Raw genomic sequence first — 25,166 nt, forward strand, 5'->3', positions numbered from 1 at the left:
TTTTGGTCTCTACCACCATGTCACTATGCCATGCATACAAAAAATAGGTTCAAATATTTCATGGGATTTAATTTGTGTGTCACTTTAGAAAATGTGTGCACATGAAAGCAGTTAGTTTAAATGAGAGGTGTAGTCAGAGTCTAGAGGTTATCAGATTTAATCTCCCTCCTTCTCTCTCTTGTCTCTTATTCCTGATTCTTTATGATATTGTCCTTTATTTTGTCTGCTTCTTATAATTTATGATCCCTCCCAAATGAGAGCAATAAGTTTGTGCAGCTTGTAGGGTTCAGTTATCATGGTGTCATTTAAAACCACATTCACTGAGTCTTTAATACACACAACAGGTACTGACACGTTCCGTGGGATCTCGCACTGAGACTTCACATGAACTAGTGCAGCTAGCTACCAGTTAAGTTGGTCTACCATGTCATGTCTTGACGTTCGTTCTACAGCCTCGTGATATCGGTAAACCTAACATGACGTTGCGGTCTCACGTTTGACAAGCGTCAACGTCGACCAATGGGAAACGAAGCTTTCCCCCGCTCGACCAATAGGATGCTCGGGATTTCCTACAGAGGCGGCCTTTCTGAGAAACAGTGCGTATCGGGTTAGGTTGTTAGAAAGTTAATGGCTGGGGGAAAGAGATCCTCCTCAACCCTCGCTTCGGGAGAGTTTCTGGATTCCCTGAAGTAAAATAACGCAAATATCCAAACAGAAAGAGCCTGGACGGACGTTCAAGTCAAAGGATAGCTCGTTAACACACGCATCGTGAACACAAGTATGCAGGATGCAGTAGCCGGGACGGCAATGCTGACGGACGGCTTCGAGGACGAGATTGACTCGGTGACTCCTCGCTCCCCAGTGGCAGGGATGGGGGTAGGAGCGACACCAGGAGGAGTCGGACTAGGGGGCATTGGGATTGGTGTGGGTGGAAAGAAAGTACGTTTATACGGCGAACCAGGCGGACCTGCAGCAGAAAGACTGGATTTCAAACTGGCGGCCGCGGCCGTCCTCTCCTCGGGTCCAGGATCCGGCAGCGACGAAGACGAGGTTTCAGAGGTAGCTACGCTAGGCTAAGCTAGTTAGCAAAGCCTAACCAGAGAGCTAGGCAACATTCCTCTCCTAGCGCGAGCTGGATGCTAACTAGCTAGCTAGCTCGCAGTTGGCAGCCACCCCCTCCCAGGCCGCTGAAATTACGTAAAATAAACCGGCTCTTCAGTCGAATAACACCTTCCGCCGGCCCCGGTGCTCGCGGGGGGTTTGATGTCGTTCATGCTTGGTGAGACACGGGCAGTTGGTGACGCTCAACGCCTGAAATGTTTTATTTATGCCGCGCAGGCTGCGACCGAGGCCTAGTTCGGGTGGTAGCGGAGCGGCCTCGCTCGCTGCTGTCGTCTCGCAACACCCATCACAAGTTCGCGGCTCTCCCGGCAGCTCTCCGGCCGCGGCAAATGGAAGATGTCCGCGAAGCCACGGACGCACACGGACGGTTGTAATATCCGCCATATCGTAGTTATGGTGCAATTACGTCACTTTTCACCTCAATCATGTAAATTAACTCGGATCGCGGCTGGGCTAACTTTTCGATACGTGCAGATTATCGCCGATCTGCGCGGAACTGCGCGAGTTTTCGATATTTGGTGTTGACAAATAAGCCAGCTGTTGTTTTTCTCCTCCCTGTCGGTTCCGATAGCCACCACCGCTGTGTCTACTCCGCTGGCCCTTGTCAGAATCGAGAGCAGCAGCGGGAGTTCACGTTGAGAAGTGTCCAACTTTCCATGTGCTGTCCGCCACACGGGGTCAGGTGCGATGGCATCTCCTCACCTCGGCTAAACATACTGCGGACATGTTTGACACCGGCTCCGATGGACACACGGATTAAACCTTGTCTCTGTCTCCACAGTCCTAGATTTACATACTACTCTTTAACGTGACAGTGCGATGGAGCCAACTGAGCATTTCGTCTCGATTTATAGTTGAGATTATTAGTCAGTGTCTAAACGCCGGATCGTAACCAAACCTTGTTTTACGGGTGGACTTGTCCCATGTGAGCTGTCAGTTTGAAGATGTGTCATACTATGGTTGAGTTTACCTTTACATTTGGCGGTAGCAGATGCAGCAGTGGGACTCCTCAAACTGTTAAGAGGACAAATATTTGACTTGCACACACCTGTCAAACGTCCCTGTTATAGTCCAATGGGATATTCATGCAAAGCTAAGTTTCATTGTCATGTAAAGGCTGATGGAGTATTTACACGCAGTAACACTACAAGGAGTTAATGGGTGTGGAGAGAAATGCCAGTACCTGTTGAGCCATCTCTATTATACTTAACTAATATCTAACCTAGGAGGAACCTTTATGAACAATGCTAAAGCCTTGACTACTAGACAAGTGTGAATGACAGCTGTCGCCAGTGACGGTGTAATTTAGCAATGTCTGTGTGAGCATCAGCTGTGAAGTAGCAGCAGAAGGTAAATATCGAGTTTGACAACTCCATCTCAGGCGGTTTAATTGAGACACGCTGCGGGTGTATGTCCGCTGCATCGTGTTTCCTCCCTCACCCTGGCTGCTACATGAGCCTGAAAGGGAGCGTTTGTTGTGGTGTCTCACTCCAGTGGAGAGCTCGCAGCTCTGGGCAGTAGCTAAAATCTGAGCCCCAGGATTAAGCAGATGCCATTCTAGGCCGTTCCAGCTCTCTGGATACCAACACTCTGGGAACTGTAGTTCATTAATAGTCAAGACTGATGTCCATTGTTGATTATAAAGGCCTTTGTAGAACTACATTCCCCATGGGTTGTTGTGCTCTATCGTATGGCTGAATTCCTCCACATGCTGTGTGCTGACTCTCACAACATTTGCTCTCGCTAAACCGGGCCTTAAAAGCCTGCTGCAGCTTATGGAAGGACATGGAACAGGGTTGTTACTTTATCACTTTTAGTCAGAGCGTCTCTTGCAGAATGTTAACTGACAGAATTTATTTCACTGATCCTACATAGTTAATCTCACCACCCAGGTAGGCCTTTTACCAAAGTTATGTTTGTAATTTTTAGTGTAGAAATTGCTATTGAATATGCCTGGTGTTAAATCCAGGATAACTGATTTATGCAAAGTCAGTGTGTTTTGTAAAATCTAATGAAGTCACCTACATGGATTTGTGTGAATTGGCTATCGGTGTATATTATATTGTTATGTATTTTTGTCTCACTAATATTGCAACTACATATTAGTACAACTATGATTGAGCCTATTTAAAAAACCAAAACACCTTTACTTAACAAAGTTTAGATTAGATACATGTTAGAAGTTCATTATAACATTTAGCTACTGCTGATGCAATGTGTATATCAAATATGAAAAATTCCCTCCACTGTAATTGAAACAAAACACTGTTTTGTGTTCATTTTGCTCACTGTAATGTGTATGAAGAGAAGAATAACATAGAACTCTATTTTTGTTTTTGATTGCATGAAAAGCATGACATCCTCATGTTTAATCTGTAAGGTAAACTGTCATTTACAAACAAAATTATTGATCAGCTTTACAGCACCAGCTATAGTAAATAAAACATAATTCCGGTTAAGTTTTATAATGCTGATTCAATGGAGTTTTTAGGAAGAATAAAATGTTTGTAGAAGAGACTGCAATACCCAAAAGCCAATAGAAGCCAAGCGCAGGTATGATAGGGTGGTGCAGTGCTTGGGCAGCTGACTCTCAGCTGAATCTTTTTATGTGTGCAGGGGTTGTAATTCCTGACTGTAGCACTTCCTGTGCTTTTCTGATATAAGAAACTGTAAATAAACAAAGGTAGTGTGCTTAGTCTTTTTTAGCAAGAATTTGTGAGAGGGTCATTTTTGTAAACAATAATATTAGTAATGTTTGATGTATTAAGCAGTTAATTATAAATTATTCATGCCACCGGGTCACCCTTTCGAATAAGGTGTTTATTATTTGCGAAATATGGATCAAGGTGTAGAATGTTTAATACAGTTGTTGACCAGAAACTATCATGAAAAGAGCCATCAGGTCTAATTATCCTTCTTTTATCCTCCTCCCTCCCTCTTCCAGGTGGGGTCATTCATTTTGGACCAGGAGGACCTTGATAACCCCATCATGAAGACAGCGTCAGAGCTGCTTTTGTCCAGCGCCACAGACGGGGTCGATTTAAGGACCGTAGATCCAGAGACACAGGCACGACTTGAAGCTCTTCTGGAAGCTGCAGGTACGACTGCTTTGTATGAGCTTGCGTCAGCTTTTCAAGGCTTCACACATGTTAATTTGCAATGGATTAGTCCCCCACTGGTCACACCCATTTTCCTCCAACCAATCTTGATTTGTGCTTTAACCTATTTTAAATAGGTAAAACCACAACTTTCTGCCGCAGCTTTCCCCAGTAACCAATTCTCAGTACTAACAATGGTTGTAGAGGTCAGGGTTTGTATGAAAGCCCGAAGCTTAAATGGCAATCAAGATAACCTGCAGGTTTTGCAAGTGTCATATCGGCACATAGTATGAAAGTGATTTGGGTAAATTAGTTTGATTAGAAACTGTAATCTAGGTGTAAGAAGGTCTGTCTAGATTATTCCATTGGGCCTGGGTGTCCTGGCCTCGTTCGGGCTTATGAACATTACCGGGCAGATTAACACAGCAACACGCTTGAGCCTCCACAGCTTGCAGAGAGCCTGTGTTGAACTGCTCATGGCTAATCTCATTCTATTCCCCTTTCTCTCTGACTAGTCGTAACTGAAGAGATGGCGTTTTACATTATTTGTTTGCTTAAGTCTCAAGCTTATATGGTAAAAAAATAATATTTAAATATTTTTCTACATGTATTAGTAGGGTTTTTGTAAAATATTAGCAGAGATGAAGAAAGGTGTCTGTGTTTAATGACTGTGGCATGAAGATTTGGAAAGCTTCTGTTTCCCAGCATTCGCAAATTGTCGAGACCAACACCAGCGAGACCAAGATATATTTCTCCTAAATTTAACTGATTTCTGAGTTTTAATGTAAACCTGGTTTATGCTGTGTGTGCACGATGCAGCTCTATGATCAAGATAAGAAAGTACTGTATCACATACAGTAGACCTCAAATAGCCTTTGTGACAAGGCTTTAAATAGTGTTTAGGCAAAATAGCTTAAAAGCCACCCAGATTGTGACCCAACTTTTTGTAACTAACCTGTAACTAACCTGTAACCAAGGGTCAGGTTGCTCTCTGCAGCGAACAAACAGGTGTGCACATGTGTACAAATGTTTCCTACAAGTTTCTTTTCTCTGTAATCCTCTTAGTTATACTTCCATTAACAATTACCCCATCATGACGACCATCTTTTTGTTTTAATTATTTCACTACAGCTCCGAGTGGAGTTTGTGAACACTGGTGGTGCTGTAGACAACATAAAGACATTTTGTGATTCTCAAGTCCCTAAATTGTTGTCTACAGGTGCACACACAAGGATGCACGTACATGCCACAAGCGTGAGGGTGAAATTATACTAATTTCTGCTCACTGCAGCAAGTGGTAGAGAGTATGAGCAGTTGTTTGTGCTGTGAGGGTTAGCGTTTGTAAAAGAGGAAAGGAAATCTGCTGGTCTAAAAAACAACGCATGTTGAAAACCATTAGAAAGGAGACTTACCAAGTTAAGAAATAATTTTACTTTATAAATAAGTCCCTGAGGGAATGGATGTCATTGGAAATAAACAAATCTGTTTACAGTAATTACTCCTCAGGGTCCTTTTAGAGCTAAAACCCTTATATTTTCTCCACTGAGGTCCCTTGTTGCTCTCCATCAAATCATGTGGGCATGCTGTCATGATGCATCCACAAATAGAAAGGTCAGTTTGTCACAATGTCAGCCTCAAGATTAATAAGATTTATATTCCTACCTGTCCTCATAGCTTGGCAGTCACAGTGTCTGTCTTTTGCAAATGTTCCTCCTCTGTCAAACATTGTCAATGTTGCACAGTACTCGAACTTAGACTAATTCCACTCAACACTGTCAACCTCCATTTTTGCTATCTTCAAACCACAGTGACCTAACAACCTATACAATTTAAGGCAGGTCAATTTAAGACAATCTCACACACTAACTCAAATGAAGTACTGTACCTCTGATAAACAAATCAACAAAGGCATTAAGAGGAAAAAATAAGTATTTGAAGTACAAAACAGCTAGACACAGTCTTTAAGAAAAAGTTAAAATCAAATAGACCATAATCATTCCACTACCTCCACTCACCATGTCCACTCACCATGTCCACATGGTGAAGATGTGTATGTTGGGTACAGTCAGCTGCAGACTGCCCAGTCATGCAATACAATAACTGGTAAGCTAGTCTACAGCTGACCCGTGTTCCCAGAACTTAAGCTTATTATTTGAAAATAATCTTCATCAAGGACCAACCAAAGGAGGATAGTCAGGAAAGTTTTGAAAAGGTTTCTGAGACAAGACTACGCTGACCTATTTGTATATCAGTCACGATAACCCACTGTAAGGATTTGAAGCACCTTTGAGTTATTGCGGTCTACGCCTTTAACTGATTTCATATACCGTGTACTGTGAGAAAGATCATAGGGTGATCTGGATGCAATGTGTGCGTCTTGATATGCAAATAATATATAGATGCTACAGAATATTGATAAATTGCCACGATTTCAACCAAATTCAAATTCTGCCTTTGTCAGAGATACAACAATGTTTTATGGCTATTAAGCAGAATATGACTTAGAGGCACACTGACATTTTGTTCTAGCACATTTGATAGAAGATGATGTTGAGATGATGACATGTCAAAAAGAGTTTTGACGGAGCTGTTTAATGTAGGTGCTTACACGTTAACAAACTTTTGAAGACGATGCTAAGACAGGTTTCAACCTGGAGCTGAAGACACTGTGGCCATTTGAAAAGGATATGATATGATGCCAAAAAATATAATTTGTATTCCTATTTGCCTAGTGAGCAATTTGCTGCATAAGAAAACGTGTATAACTGCATGTTCTCTGAGTTGGCTAATACATTTTAGAGTCCTAGTCAGTGAGCTTTAACGTTGACTTGCTTTGAGTTCTGCTTCAGCGGAAATTTAATTAGCAACTTGGATAAAAGTGTTTACTTAGATTGCAGAGTGTGTTGTTGTACAGTGGGTGTATGCAGCTCAGCTTTTGCCAGTAACTAGTTTCAGTTGAAACAGAAGAAAAACATCTGCCTGTACTTTAACTCAGTCTTGACCTAAATAAGAGCTAGGTGAAGGTCTGATTTACAGTGCTAGATACAAATATTGTTCAAAAATGATTAGACTCATTTGCAGTGATTCAAACTTCTAAAGTGGATTCTGTAACTGCGTACTTACAGTCTCTGTGATAAACATCATACAGTAAAACATTAATGATCAACTTCCTCGACCTCTTGTTTCCCTCTGCCTTGGGCACCATTGCGAAATACCCGTCTGAGAGCTGTACTAAGTTTAGCTTGAGTCACAGACCTAGTGGTGAAAACACAGGAGAACCACAAGGAGCTCAGTCCTGCCTGGCTAATGGATGTGTTGAGGCTGAGGCCGAAAGGTTCATAGCTCACACTTTTTTCCCTTCTTTCTCAGCTCTTCTGCTATTTTATTGGTTGGGAAATGTTCCCTGTTTTGTATTTTGAAAGAGATCTTAGCAAAAGCAGTTTTTTTTATTCCTCGTGCCTGCTCTCCACTCAAACACACAAACACTTTTTTCCTCATATGGCATTTTGTTTTCTTCCAAGCCATGCTCTATCCCTTACTGACCACTGTCTCAAGTTTCAGTTTCTCTCACATTCACTGCCTCTTACCCATCTATAATTCACACAGGATGGCCACCTTTTCTTTTCGATCATTCACAACCTTGAACTTATATCAACTAGTATATTAAACTAACGCTACCTCCCTGACCGTATTCATTCTAGATCTGAGCTCTCCTGGACCATCCCATAGTTGCCCAATGGATATTGTTTCGTAGCTCTGCCTTTGACCAAGTCATTGTCCAAAGTAAAATACTTCAGAATCATAGATGGTGTATTGAAAGTAGTGAAGACAGATTTTAAGCCACATTAACAAATGCTTGTGTGTGTTTTCTGTGTGTGATGTTTTTGTCTTGTTTTTTCTTTTTCCTCTTGTGTATGCTGCTACTAACTCTGGATTGGATTGGCTGGACTGGACTTGCTGCTTCATCTGGTCTGGTGTGATTATGCTCCCCTGTGGTTTGCCTTGCCCTTGCACCTCTGCCCTTTTGGTGTTCGGTAGGCATCGGTAAACTGTCCACTGCCGATGGTAAAGCTTTTGCAGACCCCGAGGTGCTGCGGCGACTGACATCATCTGTGAGCTGTGCCCTGGATGAAGCTGCAGCAGCCCTGACACGTATGAGAGCAGAAAACACGCTCAACGCCGGCCAAGCCGACAAGTATGTATCTTGCCCACACTGTTGCTTGCATATTCCAATTTATCTTGTACACTGTTTAATAGACTGGTAGATTAATCCATTCTGTACAAATATAATCGTTTCACCCTGAATCTGAGTTGCATAGTCTGCCCTCGAGTGTGTTTGCTCCCTCAACGTGATTATTTAATTGCAAGGCGTATGTGTGTTCACCTGTCACAGTGGCAGTAATTGTAGCAGTCTGGTTATTTTCAGCCGTAGTTTAGCAGAGGCCTGCTCAGATGGGGACGTCAACGCTGTGCGCAAATTGTTGGATGAGGGACGGAGCGTCAACGAACACACAGAGGAAGGGGAGAGCCTGCTGTGCCTCGCCTGCTCGGCCGGCTACTATGAACTTGCACAGGTTTGTGAGAGGACGGTTGGAGTGTGAATTACCTGTAAACTGAAGTATGGTCTCTGCAAAGCAAAGGAAAAGATAATGCGTATCACTATATGATTGTTGTCGGACAGCCCGCCTTTGCATGACTCTTAATCTTATCATTCCATCTTGCATTTTAAGGTGTTGTTGGCCATGCATGCCAACGTGGAGGACAGAGGCATCAAGGGAGACATAACGCCACTCATGGCCGCTGCCAGCGGAGGTTACGTAGACATTGTAAAACTACTTCTGGTCCACGGAGCAGATGTTAATGCACAGTCGTCAACAGGTACTACCCGTCTTCATTTCCCTGTCATAGAACTATTTCCTCTTCTCCATGTTCTGCGGTCACACTTACCTCTCCACTTTGTTCCAGGCAACACAGCTCTTACGTACGCATGTGCCGGTGGCTTCGTGGATGTGGTGAAGGTGCTGCTCAAAGAGGGTGCAAACATAGAGGACCACAACGAGAACGGACACACGCCTCTTATGGAGGCGGCCAGTGCTGGCCACGTAGAGGTGGCCAGGGTACTTTTGGAGTATGGCGCCGGCATCAACACACACTCCAATGAGTTCAAGGAGAGCGCGCTAACACTCGCCTGCTACAAAGGTCAGAATGCAAATATAGCATGTCCTCTCAATTACCATGATTTGTTTTTCTGCCTTTAACATATCATATTACTAAAACTCTAGTGATGCAAGGATTAGAAAACTGACTTTTCTTTGTGGGCTTCAGGTCACCTGGATATGGTGCGTTTCCTGTTGGAGGCTGGAGCAGACCAGGAACATAAGACAGATGAGATGCACACAGCACTAATGGAAGCATGCATGGTGAGCATCTGACCCAAACTGTGGCATTACCTAAATATTTTCTTTTCGGGGTCAGTTGACTTGTTTAAAGATGTCAGATTTTACTTAATTATCGCACACAAATAATCTAGCACTTTTATTCTTGACTCATTTCTCTTCAAATTTACAACTAGGGATTTTCATTTCCTAAATTCACCTTGTAAAGCTGTGCATTTCCCTTTTTTCCCTGTGTCCCAGGATCATCTTGATAATAACTTAAACACTCTCACCTGTATTGGTTAAAGTTGTATGGTGGTGTCTCTCTCATAGCATCTCTTAGCAAGATTTTGTCTTAGCTTAGATGTTCATTGATCCCATGTATGTATTCATGTGCTTATCTCTACATTCTTTGTGTGTCTCGCTGTCCCAGGACGGCCATGTGGAGGTAGCACGGCTGCTGTTGGACAGCGGCGCTCAGGTCAACATGCCAGCGGATTCCTTTGAGTCGCCGCTGACCCTCGCCGCGTGCGGAGGACACGTGGAGCTGGCAGCCTTGCTCATAGAGAGAGGAGCCAACTTGGAAGAGGTGTGTAAAAAGACAGATGGAAAAGACCATAAAACATGGAGAGGATGAAAGTTTTCTAACTGCTGTCTAACTTTCTTTCCAGAGCTGTGTCTATAAGATAGATTGTACACCCACCGTAGTAGAGGTTTAATCTATAGAACAGTGCTTTTGTCATTTCCTCTGCCCTGCTACTATTGGGGTATATTGTATTAAACACAATTATAGTCAGGTTTTCTACGGATAGATATTAGACAAGTGTTTATGTTTAAAAAATAAATTGGCAATGTATTACGCAACATAACAGTGCTGTTAAATGTTTAAAAATGGAAAACACTCTTACCTGAGAGTGAGTTCAAGTAGAGATGTCATGCCAAATAACACAGCTTCAGGTTTTAGTGTTTAGTTATTTTGCCTACAACACAGTAAAAATGACTAGTCAGTTGAAAATGTCCATCCTCAAGGAGAGTACACAGACACAAGTGCGGGCTTCTACACCACCCGTATGCTTTCTTATGTGCTGCTTGTGTTTGTGGCCAGGTTAATGATGAGGGCTACACCCCCCTGATGGAGGCAGCTAGAGAAGGCCACGAAGAGATGGTAGCACTGCTACTGGCTCAAGGTAAACAAGCTTTTCTCCGTCATCTGTGAAATGAAAATGCCATACCAGTGAGGTGTTAATACTTTAGATGAATTGGCCTGTAAACAGCCCTTCTCTCACATCTAGTCTAACTACAAAATATCAGAACCACACATCTGCTAAGTGATATTGAAACAATTTTAATCCACAGTTTTGCACATGATTTTCTAATTTTGACACCGAACCCATCAGCAATAACTGTTCTTGGTTAATATCCAGGTGCTAACATCAACGCCCAGACCGAAGAAACCCAGGAGACAGCTCTGACTCTAGCATGCTGTGGAGGCTTCTTGGAAGTGGCCGACTTCCTCATCAAGGCCGGGGCCGACATCGAGTTGGGCTGCTCTACTCCTCTAATGGAGGCTGCACAGGAGGGCCATCTGGAGTTGGTCAAATACCTACTGGCTGCAGGTGAGCAAGAAAAATATATGCAAGAAGCTGCAGATCTGAGAAGACAAAGAACATATTTACCTGAAATTAGGAATTGTGTAGTTATGTCTCTGTGCCATCAATCTTAACGTTTTATTTCCTCTGTCAGGGGCAAACGTTCATGCCACCACGGCAACAGGTGACACAGCGCTGACGTATGCTTGTGAGAACGGACACACTGATGTTGCAGATGTGCTGCTGCAGGCTGGAGCCAACTTGGTACGGCATTCTCTTACATCCTCTGTGTCAGTCATGGTTGGATGGCCTTTAGTTTCACATGAGTTTAGATTAGCACCAGAAGAGAGATGTGTCTTTTGTTAGCAAATTCAAATAGATTAATCTGAACACAGTCTGCTTTAAGCAACGCTCAGTAGCTGTTTTCTGGTAAGTCATTGTTTCTCAATAAATATATGATTCATCACTTTTTAACTAACATAAATTAATCTGTCATCAAGGAACACGAGTCTGAAGGGGGCCGGACGCCCTTAATGAAGGCAGCAAGGGCGGGACATCTGTGTACTGTGCAGTTCCTTATCAGCAAAGGTGCGTTATCAATTAGTTAAGCGAAACCTACTTATATTTTATATATGTTAGTTAATTTACTCATATTGACTTGTATATAGATTTTTGATACATTTAATGCATAGTTTGTTAATATGTTTTCTCTTTCCCAGGTGCTAACGTGAACAGATCTACTGCCAACAATGATCACACAGTGGTATCTCTGGCGTGTGCTGGAGGACATCTGGCTGTGGTGGAGTTGCTGCTGGCCCATGGAGCGGATCCTACACACAGACTCAAAGTAATGTCCACACACTGGATAATATAGATCAGACCACAAAGAATGTTTGATCTTGTCTAATTGTGTGTCACAATAACACAAAATGTAATTCATTTACATTTTCTCTCTGTAGGATGGCTCGACGATGTTGATAGAAGCTGCTAAGGGTGGCCACACCAACGTGGTGTCCTACTTGTTGGACTACCCCAACAACATTCTGTCTGTCCCAGCCCCCGACCTCTCCCAGCTCACTCCCCCCTCGCAAGATGCCTCTCAGGTAAACACAACAATAGATACCACTTTTTATTGATGTTGCCTTGAGAAATTCTGCTTTTAGTAAGAGAAATGTCTTATCGTGGTTTCTGCCTAAACTAAACATGTCTTCTGTCATAACAGGTTCCTCGTGTCCCGATCCAAGCTCTCGCCATGGTAGTGCCCCCTCAGGAGCCTGACCGAGCCCCATCAAACATCGCCACACCCCCACCCATCTCCAGCAAAAGTAAACACTGCTACATGTCACCCAGTTAGTGAACTCAAAGAATAGTTTCAGACTTCACTAAGTTATTATTGTTCACAAAACCTAATGCTCTTTAATCACCCTTGTTTGAATCCAGGCATGTCCAAACAGAGACAAGCTTCCCTTCAGCCCGGTGTCCCCACCTCAGTTGGACGGGGGCCTGAAGCGGAGCCTCTGCCGCCCTTCCACTTGTGCCAACCTCTAGAGTGCATCGTGGAGGAGACGGAGGGGAAGCTGAACGAACTGGGCCAGAGAATCAGCGCCATCGAGAAAGCCCAGCTTCAGTCACTAGAGCTCATTCAGGGGGAGCCGCTCACCAAAGACAAGATTGAGGAGCTGAAGAAGAGCAGAGAGGAGCAGGTACAATCCATCAACCAACTAAGATCTGTTTGCATTATGAACGTTCATTTAAGTCAGATGCATATAGCCATAAAAGCCAATTTACACTTAAATTTAGTTGTGCATGCATAACTGGTTATCAGAAGTTCAGTTGGTCAAACAAGGATGTGGCTATTGCCTATTTAGGTGCAGAAGAAGAAGAAAATCTTGAAGGAGTTGCAGAAAGTTGAGCGCCAGCTGCAGCTGAAAACACAGCAACAGTTCACCAAAGAGTACATGGAGGCGAAGGGCTTAAAAGAGGAGCAGGAGGTTGGACTGAGCCAGGGCCCGGGGCCTGGAAGTACGACGTCTACTCCAGGGTCCCTTCCCACTACACCAGGTGCCCAAGTACACACCAGCTCCGACACAGATGAAGAGGCTAACAAGGATGGAGAGCTAGAGGAGCAGCTGGGGGACGACGGGGAGGAGGTAAAACTCTCTATTTATTTTTATGCCTCCATGCCAGTGACTGCAGTCATTATGCTTTCGGGTTGTTCGTCCCATTCCCGTGGATTGAGGATATTCCTTCAAATTTGGTACCAATATTCACTTGGACTCAAGGATGAACTGATAAGATTTTTGGTGTCAACAGGGTCAAGGTCACACTGACCGTGCCTTGTTTAGAACTCAATTTATCAGGAATTGTGTACAATTCACCTGGACGTAGTGATTTACTGATTCAATTTCGGTGGTCAGAGGTTTAAGATAAAGGATAATTTTTCAGTGGTCAAAATGCCCTGTGACCGTATGGGCCTTGGAAAAAAAGTATTTAGTAGAAAAATATACAAGGAAACTGCACTGGTTGGCGGAGGCACACAACCACATTGGGGTGATTCTCGTTTATAATATTAGTTCCGACTTCTCTAAGACTGTTTGTTGTTCTAAAGGACAAAATGTGTTTTCTGTACATTTTCAGGAAGAGGACGATGATGACGAAGAGGAGTGTTCAGAGGATGAGGCAGATGGTGAAGAGGAAGATTACCCCAAGCTCCCTCAGGTGGGCACTATCCTCTACAGGGATGGATCACAGCCACCACAGCAGCCTCCTCTGCCCCCTTCGCCACAGGCTCAGCCCCAGCCTCCTCCTCCACCTCTTCAGGCGGCCTTCGTCCCCATCCAGCCCCTGCCCGACTACAACCCTGCAGACTACCCGGGAAGTACCAGCCCAGAGTTGCAGAGGGTACTGGTGGGGCAGCAGATGCTGGGCCAACAGCAACAGGTTCAGAGTCAGCTGTTGACTGGGTTAGGCGGGGGAGTGGCCATAACCCCAGATGGGCTCATGGTCGCTACACCTGCACAGACGCTCACAGACACGCTGGATGACATCATGGCAGGTGGGTTCACATCTTTTTTTGTTCCTTAAAATTGTTATTGTTGATGCTAACTCTCAAACCTGAATTCCTTTGCTTAACTTTTTTTTACTCTTTCCTATTGCAGCTGTGAGCAACCGCGTACCCATGCTGAACACTACGTCACCCACACCCCTGTCCCAGCCATCCACACAGTCGCCCTCAAACATCGCCTCGCCTTCAGTCCTGCCCCTCTATCCCTCGGTTGACATCGATGCACATGTAAGACACATTGTCATTTTGAAGTCACAGAGATCTAACAATTGACAATTCAGATGAGCACACACATGTACACAGTCCTCTACCATGCTGACATGTTCGATTCCCCACAGACGGAGAGTAACCACGATACAGCGCTGACGCTGGCATGTGCGGGGGGGCATGAGGAGCTCGTGTCTGTCCTTATTGCACGGGGAGCCAACATCGAACACCGGGACAAAAAAGGTATTCTATTTCAGTTAATAAAATGAACTGTGAGGTTGGGTGAATCAGTAAGTTTCTTTTATTTTTACTAAAGATAATGAGTTAATTGTAATATCCCCTCTGCACTCCCCAGGTTTTACCCCTCTGATCCTGGCTGCCACTGCTGGCCACGTAGGTGTGGTAGAGGTGCTCCTGGACAAAGGGGGAGACATTGAGGCTCAGTCGGAGCGAACCAAAGACACACCCCTCTCCCTGGCCTGCTCGGGAGGACGCCAAGAGGTAAACACACCATGTCTTATTTTACCTTCAAGACAGTGACTGTTTGTTTTCACTGCTCTAACTGTGGCGTAACTGTGTTGGTCAGGTTGTCGAGTTGCTGCTGCTTCGGGGAGCCAACAAGGAACACCGCAATGTTTCAGACTACACGCCTCTTAGCCTGGCTGCTTCTGGGGGTTACGTTAACATCATCAAAATACTCCTCAACGCTGGAGCTGAGATTAACTCCAGGTGAGCGACAAAATTATCAGAGTTCCCTTTAGCCCCTCGATACGAGTGAACCATTTGCACCCATATGAGTTTCATTAATAGGATGACATCTTTCTCCCTAATCTGAATGACATGATTATTTTAGTTCCTGTAACTGAACAAGGTTTTACTATTTCTTCTTTGGATACTAAATTGCACGGTGACAAACAAATACAGCGGCATAACTGCACCCTAAAGTCCAACTATAGTTATTATCTCTGTTATAAACCAGGAGTGGGAAAACAGTAACAACTTCCCAGTCAAGGCTTTATAGCAGCTGCTACTTTGATTGAATACTGCTATGCAAAGAGGGGAAGTACATGTCAGTGAAGCCAGGATAGACCTATATATTCTGGTGCACAGTTAAGACTTAACTGTTTTGATTGAGTTTTTGGTGTCTAAACTGTTTGTGTTTTCCCTCCAGGACTGGCAGTAAGCTGGGAATCTCTCCTCTGATGCTGGCGGCTATGAATGGTCATGTACCGGCAGTGAAGCTGCTGTTAGATATGGGCTCGGACATCAACGCCCAGATTGAGACCAACAGAAACACGGCGCTGACCCTGGCCTGCTTCCAGGGACGGGCGGAAGTTGTCAGTCTACTGCTAGATCGCAAGGCCAACGTGGAGCATCGTGCTAAGGTGAAGAGGCTTCCACATATGTGTTGAATCTGTGATTCTATAGCTGTTACTCATCTAATTTTTGTGATGTTGGGTGAAGCATATTTTTGCCCCATTATTGCAATCTTTATTTCAGTTCTGTATCTGCTGGCCATCTTGCTAATTCATTTCTCTGTTCATTCAGACTGGTCTTACTCCTCTGATGGAGGCGGCCTCAGGAGGTTATGCAGAGGTGGGCCGAGTGCTTCTGGACAAAGGCGCAGATGTAAACGCTCCCCCAGTCCCCTCATCCCGAGACACTGCCCTCACCATTGCCGCCGACAAGGGCCACTACAAGTTTTGTGAGCTGCTTATCAACAGGTGAGTGGTCCCAGGTGTCAAAAACTGTTATTTAGTTTTGGTTTTCATAAAAACATTTGCCTTTAGTATTTGCCAAAAGCGTGTGTTACTCAGACATGGGTAAACATTCTAAGTGCCACCAGATTCATCCTGTCACTCAACCCGGTCAGCAGCATTCCTAAAAGCAACCCTTCCTTTTTACAGGGGTGCCCATATCGATGTACGAAACAAGAAAGGGAACACTCCTCTGTGGCTGGCGGCAAACGGTGGCCATTTTGACGTGGTCCAGCTCTTGGTGCATGCCAGTGCTGATGTGGATGCAGCTGACAACCGCAAGATTACCCCGCTCATGGCGGCTTTTCGCAAGGTGCCATGTTCACCATAAAAACGTAGTTAGACTTTGGAAAGGCTGCACTTTGGCAACACTGTTTACTAACCATTTCTTTTAACATTTCAGGGTCATGTGAAGGTGGTGCAGTATCTTGTGAAAGAAGTCAACCAGTTCCCATCAGATATTGAGTGCATGAGATACATCGCCACAATCGCTGACAAGGTATGCATTGATTTCCTTTTCACTAGGGTGCTACATTTATTGGAATTGACAGGAGAGGTTAAGATGTTTAGCAGAGGTCTAACTCCAGCTGTTCTTGCTTGTCGCAGGAGCTGCTGAAGAAGTGCCACCAGTGCATGGAGACCATCGTCAAAGCCAAAGACCAGCAGGCGGCCGAGGCCAACAAGAACGCTAGCATTCTCCTCAAGGAGCTAGACTTGGAGAAGGTAATGTCTGATTCTATTGCTGTTCTTTTGGTCAAAGCTCCTTAATATGCGGACAGGATGTGTTTTTGTTTTTTTTACACGGGCTCTGTGTTGTTTGTTTCAGTCCCGAGAGGAGAGCAAGAAGCAGGCTCTGGCTGCCAAGCGCGAGAAGCGTAAGGAGAAACGCAAGAAGAAGAAGGAGGAGCAGAAGAGGAAGCAGGAAGAAGAAGAGGGGCAGAAAGTCAAGGAGGAGTTCTTTGAGATGCAGGAGCAGAAGGAGGACTCAGCCGATGGTAACTTTCTGTGAATGATGGAGATAGACTAATACGGAGTGCAGAGCTTGCTGATACAGTTATGTTGTACTAGGTCAGTAACCCCTCCTGATTTTAATTTTTACCTTGTTTCCCCCCTCCTTCAGAAGATGATGTTCCTATCGAGCCTCCCAGTGCAACCACCACCACAACCATCGGTATATCTGCCACCTCCACCACTTTCACTACAGCTTTTGGAAAGAAGCGAGCTAGTGTGGCCACTACCCCAAGCACTAATCGTAAAAACAAAAAGAACAAGACAAAGGACTCCTCGCCCAACGAACCAATCATATTACAGGATCCACAGGTAAGCACAACTATTCATGCTTTTCCCTTTTGATAACCCTGATTTTATGTATAAAGCTAGCCACATATCTGACGTAAAAGAACTTATTGACAATTGTGCATTTTCCTTCTTAGGTTGCACTAGCACAGCACAAGGCTGACAAGAACAAGATCCACGGTGAGCCGCGGGGTGGAGGTGGGGGAGTGACGGGTGGCAACAGCGACTCAGACCCCTTGGATAGCACCGACTGTGCCAGCGAGAGCAGCAGCAGCGGGGGCAAGAGTCAGGAGCTCAACTACCTCCCAGACCTCACCTCCTCCGCCTCATCCTCCTCCTCCTCTTCCTCCTCATCCTCCTCCTCCTCAGCCCCCTCCTCAGCACCAGCCCAGACCCTCATGCCCGGTCCCGAGAAGAGACACTGTCCTCAGCCACAGACTGATGGCAAGCTGGACAACAAGGTCATAGTCTCCATCTCCAAGCCAGTGCAAAGGTGAGTCCCTGAAGGAGCAGAGCACCTTTATCATCGGACATGGACTGAGTGTGTGTGTGAGAGTGAGTGAGGACGTTCGTCTAGGTCAGTGGTTCTTAACCTTATTTGAGGTACTGAACCCTGCAAGCTTAATCAGTGCATTCACCGAACCCTTCGTAATTGGAAAATTCAATATGATTTCTTCAAAACATAGGTATATATTTTGTTAGTGCACAAAATGAACCATGCATCAGTTGCACACAAAATCACTGTGTTCAAAGAACAAAAACTACCATGAAAAACAACAAAAACATAACTCAATGAATATTTACTGCAAATCAATGTGACTTCTGCTGTTGCCTTTCAGATACAAGTTCAGAAATGCGTGTCTTGACCTTGGCAAGTGCCACTCTCATATAATTTTCGCAAAAGTCTGTTCCTTTTCTTAATTTTTATGTCTACCATCCTTGAAAAGGATTGCTCGCAAAGATACGTTGTAACAAACGGTGTGAGTATCTCAAGGGCTTTCTTAGCAATAAGGGGGTATGGTACGATTTGGTGAGACCAAAACGTTGAGAGTGTTGTTGTTCTGAAGAGTTGCTGTTGAAGCTGGCTCTGCTGAATGACATACAATCACAACAGCCACAAGTCGACTACTGAGCGCACCAAGTTCCCCTCAGCACAGATATCAAACCTAAGCAATGTGGCGTGATCATCTAAAGCCAATGACGGCCAAGCGGAGCGTGACGTCACGAATAATACGAGTGGGCTGATTTTATTTTGTGTAACACATTTTTACTAAGCAACTAAGTATTTGTAATCTGACAGGCGAAGCAAAATTGTGTGCTGCAAAATTGTGGGGAGCCAATTTTTTGACGGCCGACAAAAACGGCCAGACATTGCTAGTGTGAACCGGGCTATACTGTGTGTGTCCTGACCCCTGCCGAACCCCTGAGAGTGACTCACCGAACCCCTAGGGTTCGATCGAACCCAGGTTAAGAACCACTGGTCTAGGTAGTACAAGCTCAGCTTTAAAGTTGTCTTTTTATGGGGGAACTATCCACAGAACACAAGTGCAGCGTTATATTCTCACTTCATCCTCAACTTATTTCAAAACATTTTCCAGCAAAACAAAGAACCGAGTATGTCCTGGTCATTGTCTTCTAACTGAACTTGATCTTGCTATGTGTTGTCACAGAGCTCCAGACATGAGTGACTGCATCTCCAACTCCCTGCCCTCTCCATTCAAGACCATGGCTCTTCCCATCACCTCACCCAACAGTAAGCTCAGCCTCACGAGCCCCAAGAGAGGCCAGAAGAGAGAAGAGGGTTGGAAGGAGGTGGTCAGAAGGTCAGTTTATTTTGTTATAACTTTTTATATTTGTCAACACAGGTTTTATTTATCATGCACACGCTTGTAGGATAGATAATATTTTTACAGCATCTGCATGGAACACGTTTGACAGATTCCGTTACTGAGCTAATAAATTTGAATAAGCAATTACCTGTATATGAATCAGTAAATGTCAATTCAAATCACCTAAAGGCCAGTACACACGCAGTCATAAAAACGGACCTTTGACCTTCTTCATTTCATCAGATCAAAGAAGCTGTCTGTGCCAGCCTCCGTTGTGTCTCGAATCATGGGCAGAGGCGGCTGCAACATCACAGCCATCCAGGACGTGACAGGAGCTCACATTGATGTGGACAAACAGAAGGACAAGAACGGGGAGAGGATGATCACCATAAGGTAAAAACAAAGCCCCCTGGTGGACTGTAAACACCACTGCAGATGTACTCAGGTGCAGAAAACACGTACGCCCCTGTTAGATGATGTCATTCATTTCTACTGGCCAGTCTCACAATGCAGCAGCCCAGCACTTGCTGTAATATATGGGTGAAATGTCTTTAATGCTAGGTGACTTCAGGGAGATTACATTTTCTATCGTCTTTCATCTCAATGTCATTAGATACTGTAACTCTTTCTGGCAATATGTCCGATGTCCTCGCCCATATCAATGCCATACACACAAAAACTGCTCAAGACAAGCGCTGCAGGGAGACTGTATAACTGTATAACTGTATAAATCACCTGCGTGAAATGATCAGCACATTGTGGTTATTTATGTAACTAGAATTACACTCAGCAGACCGAACACTGCTGCCAAAAGCCAACAGTGCCCTTAAATCCAATGAAGTGTCACCAAATTGCATTCATAGATATAAGTTCCCTAAATTTGCCTTTTTTAAAATCAAGATCCATGTATAGTTCCTTGGGACAAAACTGTGAAAATATTGAATAATACCCTATCGTGCATTATCAAAGAAAGTGTAGGAAAACAAGTCCCGCCCCCTGATCCAAAGCCGCAACTAAATTTAAATGTTTCTTCCCTGACCCATACTGCATCCTTCCACCTAGTTTTTATTTTACCCTGATATCTGACAAACAAACCGATATGAAAACATTATCATATTGATTGTCAACATTTTGTATGTGTTATGTTTTAACACAAGAGTGTAGTCTAAAGAAAGTCTGCTTTGTGGTTTCAGAGGAGGGACGGAGTCTACAAGGTATGCAGTCCAGCTAATCAATGCTCTGATCCAAGACCCAGCCAAAGAGCTAGAGGATCTTATCCCAAGGAATCACATCAGAACCCCGGGCTCTAAAACGACGTCTGCTTCCTTCCCGAGTTCCACAGGGATCTCCAGCGGTTCAACCACTGGACCCAAGGCCCTGAGCTCGCTAGTCGCCTCAACAGGGGTCTCGTTCCAGCCCTCCTCATCTTCATCATCCTCTCAGGCGGGTGGAAAGCTTGGGAAGGGCCTGTCGTCAAACGTCAGACAGCCATTCCCTGTGTCTTTGCCCTTGGCGTACGCCCACCCTCAGCTCGCCCTACTTGCTGCTCAGACCATGCACCAGATCAGACACCCTCGCCTACCCATGGCCCAGTTTGGAGGCACCTTCTCTCCCGCTGCCAGCACCTGGGGACCTTTCCCTGTGCGCCCTGTGAGTCCAGGCAGTGCTAACAGCTCCCCCAAACACAACGGAGGAACCAACAGCACTGTAGGCCACGCCAGACCCAACTCGAGTCACGGTGATCACAGCAACACAGCCAGCTCAGGAGCCCAAGTTACGACGTCAAACACCAACACCACCAGTGCTCCTAACGCATCTGCATCCTCACCTCATACCCCCAACCCTACCCCGTATAATCCCCAGCCGAGCATCCCCACTCCTTCCTCCGTCAGGAAGCAGCTCTTTGCCCCTGACCCTAAGCCTGCTGGTATGACCTCGGTGTCTGCTGCTGCAACTGCAACCAGTGGCACAAATGCAGTTAGAGGCACAGGATCTCCTGCACATCACAGTTCCACTACAGCTACCGCTAATGCCTCTCAGCAGTCAGTTGGTCCTATCTCAACGCCCTCTGTCCAGTCAGCTAAAACGGAGCCCAGTGCATTGGCACATCCTGGAAAAGACAAGCCCTCTCTATCTGTAGAGAACCAGCCTGTTTCTGCCAGCGAGAGTATCAACTCTTACTCTGCCCCTGCCATGTCTCAAGCTCCCAAGCCAGAGCACCGACATCAGTTACCTCCCCCTCCCTCCTCTGTGCCGTCCACAGAGGCTCCACCGCCCCTCCTCAACCCACAGTCCAGCTCCCATCACCAATCAGCTCCTCCCCCTGTCCTGTCACACAATGTTGCACACCCCAACAACACAGTCCCCCATTTCTCAGCCCCTGCGCCCAGAGTCTCCCATCGTATGCAGCAACCAGGGCCTTACTACTCCCTTTCTGAACAACAGCAGCAGCAGCAGCAACAGCAGCAGCAGCAACAGACGCAACAGCATCAGCAACAATCTGTGTTTGTGCCCTTCAATGCTCAGCAAGAATCTCTGAAACAGTCCCAAAACCAGACATCCCAGAACACGAGTTTGCCTCAACAAGCCCAGTCCCAAGCTCAGGTCTCTACTAACATGGGGATGATGAACGGTTCCCAGATGCAGCATGTCGCCAATGCAGGCAAACCTCAGCAGATGCCTCCCAACTTTGGTCCCGCAGGCCTCTTCAACTTCAGCAGCATCTTCGATAACAACAGCCAGGTATGTTAAATGATCATTTCTACGACGCACATTAGTCTGACATCTTATTTTCTTCTGCGATCTTGAACTGACATGAAAGAAGGTTGAACAAACATCGAGATCAGTCCTGCAGCCAGTGGTTATAAAGCTCTTGTTCTAAATTGTGCTTTCCTGCAGGTTGGAAACAATCAGGTGTGGGGTGCATGCCACATGCCTGCTCGCTCACCTCCAGAGCAGTCGTACTCGGCCCCACCCGCCTACATGAGCATGGGCCAAATGGAGAACATGATGCCCCCACCTCCTCCAGACAGCTCCAAAGCCCCTGGCTACCGCTCTGGCTCCCAGAGGATGCTCAACAGCCCCATTGGTACTTTTCTTTTCCTTCATGCTTGATATTTTTTGTTGATTTAAAAGTTGCTAGGCAGGAACATGCCTTTACAGAAGTATTTTAAGGTGAAGTTCTGAGGTAGTTTGTACTTTGTATCGAGCTCTGAGTCTCTTTATGTGTCTGCACCCACAGCTTTGTCCGGCTATGCCACAGGTATCTCTGGCAGCCCTGTGTATCTGCACGGTCATACAGCGGTCGGCACCCCCTCCTTCAGCAGACAGCACTTTTCTCCTCACCCATGGAGTGCATCCACATCAGGTACCAGAATCGCACTGTAACCGTCAGCCTCAAATGATCTGTTACACATTTAGAAAAGGATTTTTCAAAACTTAGCAAAACCCTTTTTTAAAATTCACTGTTTAGTTAGTTTTCTCTTGTTTAAGTTCAAACAAATCAATACTTTGAAATCTGGGATTCTGATCTGCTTCTGACTAGTTCTTCCTCTATTGCTTCTTCTCCACCAGGCGAATCTCCTGTCCCACCTCCTTCCACCGTGTCATCTTCTGCCATGTCCACCTCCGCAGTGGCCCCTCCCCCTCAACCTAAGCAAGGCAACTCCTCGCAGCAGGACCGGAAGGTTCCGCCACCGATCGGCACTGAGCGGCTTGCCAGGATTAGGCAGACGGGTTCGGTCAACCCACCTCTCCTTACCACAAGCTACACGGCATCTGTTGGACAGGGAGGCATTTGGTCGTTTGGAGTTGGCAGTGCTTCGGGTAAGAGCAAATATCGGTTTTGGTGTTTTGTTTTTCTTAGAATTAAGAGCATGGGAAAATGGTGTATATGCTTAATCTGTGGATGTTCTTACAAACACCTAAAAACATATTTCAGTGTCAGTAGTAGTGATAGTCGGTGATATATCTCTAACCCTGTTGTGTGTGTCTTTGTGCAGAGGCTATGTCCGGTTGGTCCCAGCCCCTGATGAGCAGCCACATGATGCACCCCCAGCTCCAGGCAGAGCAGTCAGCTTTCTCCCAGCACCAGCCCATGGAGCAGGACGACACCGGCATCGCGAACCCGGCTAACAACTACCACCAGCCGCAGCATTTGCCCAACAGTTACATGGACTTCCCAAAGGTAACACAATGCCACGGTTCTGTAGAGGATTTAACCTCTGTTCCTCTTAGGGACAAATGTCTTAACAGGGACCCGCTCCTGTATTTCAGGGGATGCCTATGTCCATGTATGGAGGAACAATGCTGCCCCCTCATCCTCCCATGGCTGAGGGGCCAGGGGGGCCGATGTACAATGGTTTGCACGCTGGTGACCCCGCATGGAGCCCCATCATCAAAGTGGTCCCAAACAATGCAGATAACGCTGACCCACAACAGCAGGTAAATATCATATTTTTTACACCTGTGCCGTCTATTGATAGGCTCTTTAACCGTCTGGCTTATTGTTCAGATCCAATATTTGACTACTGTGGTCTAACATGTTCCTCATCCTCTCTCCTTCAGGTGTGGCCTGGTACCTGGGCCCCTCATGTGGGCAGCGTGCACCTGAACCACGTCAACTAGACGGCCTCCACAGCAATCAAACGCACACAGCATGACCCACAACGCAAACATTAAATACCAACTGACGAATATGACCTATTGAGACAAAGAAAAAAGAAACTTACAACATGTTAACTTTAGTAAGAGACCTGAGAGTGCAGAGCAGAGGTTGAAGAATTGGAAGTTCTCTTGACGCCATTCTTTGATGTGCCTATCTCAGACGATGAAAGATGACATTTTTGCGAGAGCTGTTAACAGTATCCTGATGATGCAAACAAACATGCGCGATCACCTGTTTAACAGGATCCATTCTCTGCGTAGTTTAGCGATTTTGACTTAAACCCACACACACCGTTCTTGGGCGGCAGGGGGCTCAACATGAAGTAGCTATTTAAACTTGGCCCAGAACTAGATGATGATTACCTAAAGAGAAATCAGAACCTTTTAGAGTGGTAAATACATGTATAATTGTTTACATACTAAAAAGGGTTAAAATGAGAGTAAATTTCATGTCGTATAGTGGCTCTACTTTATGTAGCCTGTATTAATGTGAAATATTTACCTTAATATTCAATAAAAAGATTGAAAAGTAACTGTGTCCTGTTTTAAATGATACCATGTACGTCACTTTGTCTTTTTATTGAACATTTAACTTCTGAACCAACAAACACATGGAACACATTTAGTCAAATGTCACTTTGGCTCCTTTTTTAGGTTTCATCTGTTCAGCTGTCCTCACAGTGAGGGTCCTTGGGCAATCTTCAGACTTCACTGTGACAGTTTGCCTGTGAAGCACAATCTGATTTTCATTAAATACATTTTTTTCATTGTGTATGTATATCATTCATTTTAGATCACATGCGTGTTAACTGAGCAAGCTTGAAGGAATTCAATGAAACCTCAACAGGATACTTTGGTTGGAATCTGACCAAAGACGAAAAAGTGAAGCCAGTGCAGTCTCTCGTTATGCGATTAAAGTTTAAGGTCTCCAACCTAAAATACCACATCACTATTAATCTATTTTATTTTCAGTAATGGTTGGAACTCAGAATTGAATACAATACTGCCACTCAGTGGTAAGGGTAGTGCTCGCAAACACCATGACCAGTATCACAGTTCAAATATTATCAGCCAACTTCCTGTTTACAGCTAATGTTTCATGACTAGACAAAATGCGCCAGGAAATGGTGGATTGTAGTTCCCCAGGGAATTTCTTGCAATATC

The 25,166-nt window shown here is 45.1% G+C and overlaps 1 protein-coding gene across 2 annotated transcripts; it reads left to right on the forward strand.

Annotated features, from left to right (window-relative positions):
- Positions 1 to 624: 624 nt before the first annotated feature.
- Positions 625 to 24,535, forward strand: ankhd1 (ankyrin repeat and KH domain containing 1). Of its 2 annotated transcripts, none has more exons than XM_061080137.1 (39): positions 625 to 1,059; positions 4,067 to 4,220; positions 8,259 to 8,415; positions 8,632 to 8,794; positions 8,951 to 9,098; positions 9,186 to 9,419; positions 9,546 to 9,640; positions 10,029 to 10,184; positions 10,701 to 10,782; positions 11,020 to 11,211; positions 11,339 to 11,448; positions 11,685 to 11,772; positions 11,904 to 12,031; positions 12,144 to 12,287; positions 12,407 to 12,509; positions 12,625 to 12,887; positions 13,053 to 13,334; positions 13,822 to 14,239; positions 14,343 to 14,476; positions 14,587 to 14,698; positions 14,811 to 14,956; positions 15,042 to 15,184; positions 15,627 to 15,840; positions 16,004 to 16,179; positions 16,363 to 16,525; positions 16,616 to 16,711; positions 16,819 to 16,935; positions 17,039 to 17,207; positions 17,333 to 17,532; positions 17,646 to 18,001; positions 19,179 to 19,331; positions 19,581 to 19,730; positions 20,531 to 22,079; positions 22,236 to 22,425; positions 22,579 to 22,704; positions 22,911 to 23,162; positions 23,339 to 23,523; positions 23,613 to 23,780; positions 23,904 to 24,535. In XM_061080137.1, exons 1-39 carry the CDS (start codon positions 781 to 783, stop codon positions 23,961 to 23,963), a joined length of 8,055 nt encoding a protein of 2,684 aa, XP_060936120.1. In that variant the 5' UTR covers positions 625 to 780; the 3' UTR covers positions 23,964 to 24,535. The 2 variants fall into 2 exon arrangements, with proteins under 2 accessions (XP_060936120.1, XP_060936122.1); XM_061080139.1 differs by having other exon boundaries at positions 8,647 to 8,794.
- The last annotated feature ends 631 nt before the right edge of the window (positions 24,536 to 25,166 follow it).

This window comes from Limanda limanda, chromosome 10 (assembly GCF_963576545.1).
Source record: "Limanda limanda chromosome 10, fLimLim1.1, whole genome shotgun sequence".
In the NCBI taxonomy this organism is placed as follows: domain Eukaryota; kingdom Metazoa; phylum Chordata; class Actinopteri; order Pleuronectiformes; family Pleuronectidae; genus Limanda; species Limanda limanda.

Excerpts from the sequence above, each read along its gene's own strand:
- ankhd1 (XM_061080137.1), top strand. The coding sequence starts at position 781 with ATGCAGGATGCAGTAGCCGGGACGGCAATGCTGACGGACGGCTTCGAG. Across the intron at positions 11,449-11,684 it reads TGCAGGCTGGAGCCAACTTG|GAACACGAGTCTGAAGGGGG; the intron begins GTACGGCATTCT and ends TCTGTCATCAAG. Across the intron at positions 16,936-17,038 it reads AGGAGCTAGACTTGGAGAAG|TCCCGAGAGGAGAGCAAGAA; the intron begins GTAATGTCTGAT and ends TGTTTGTTTCAG.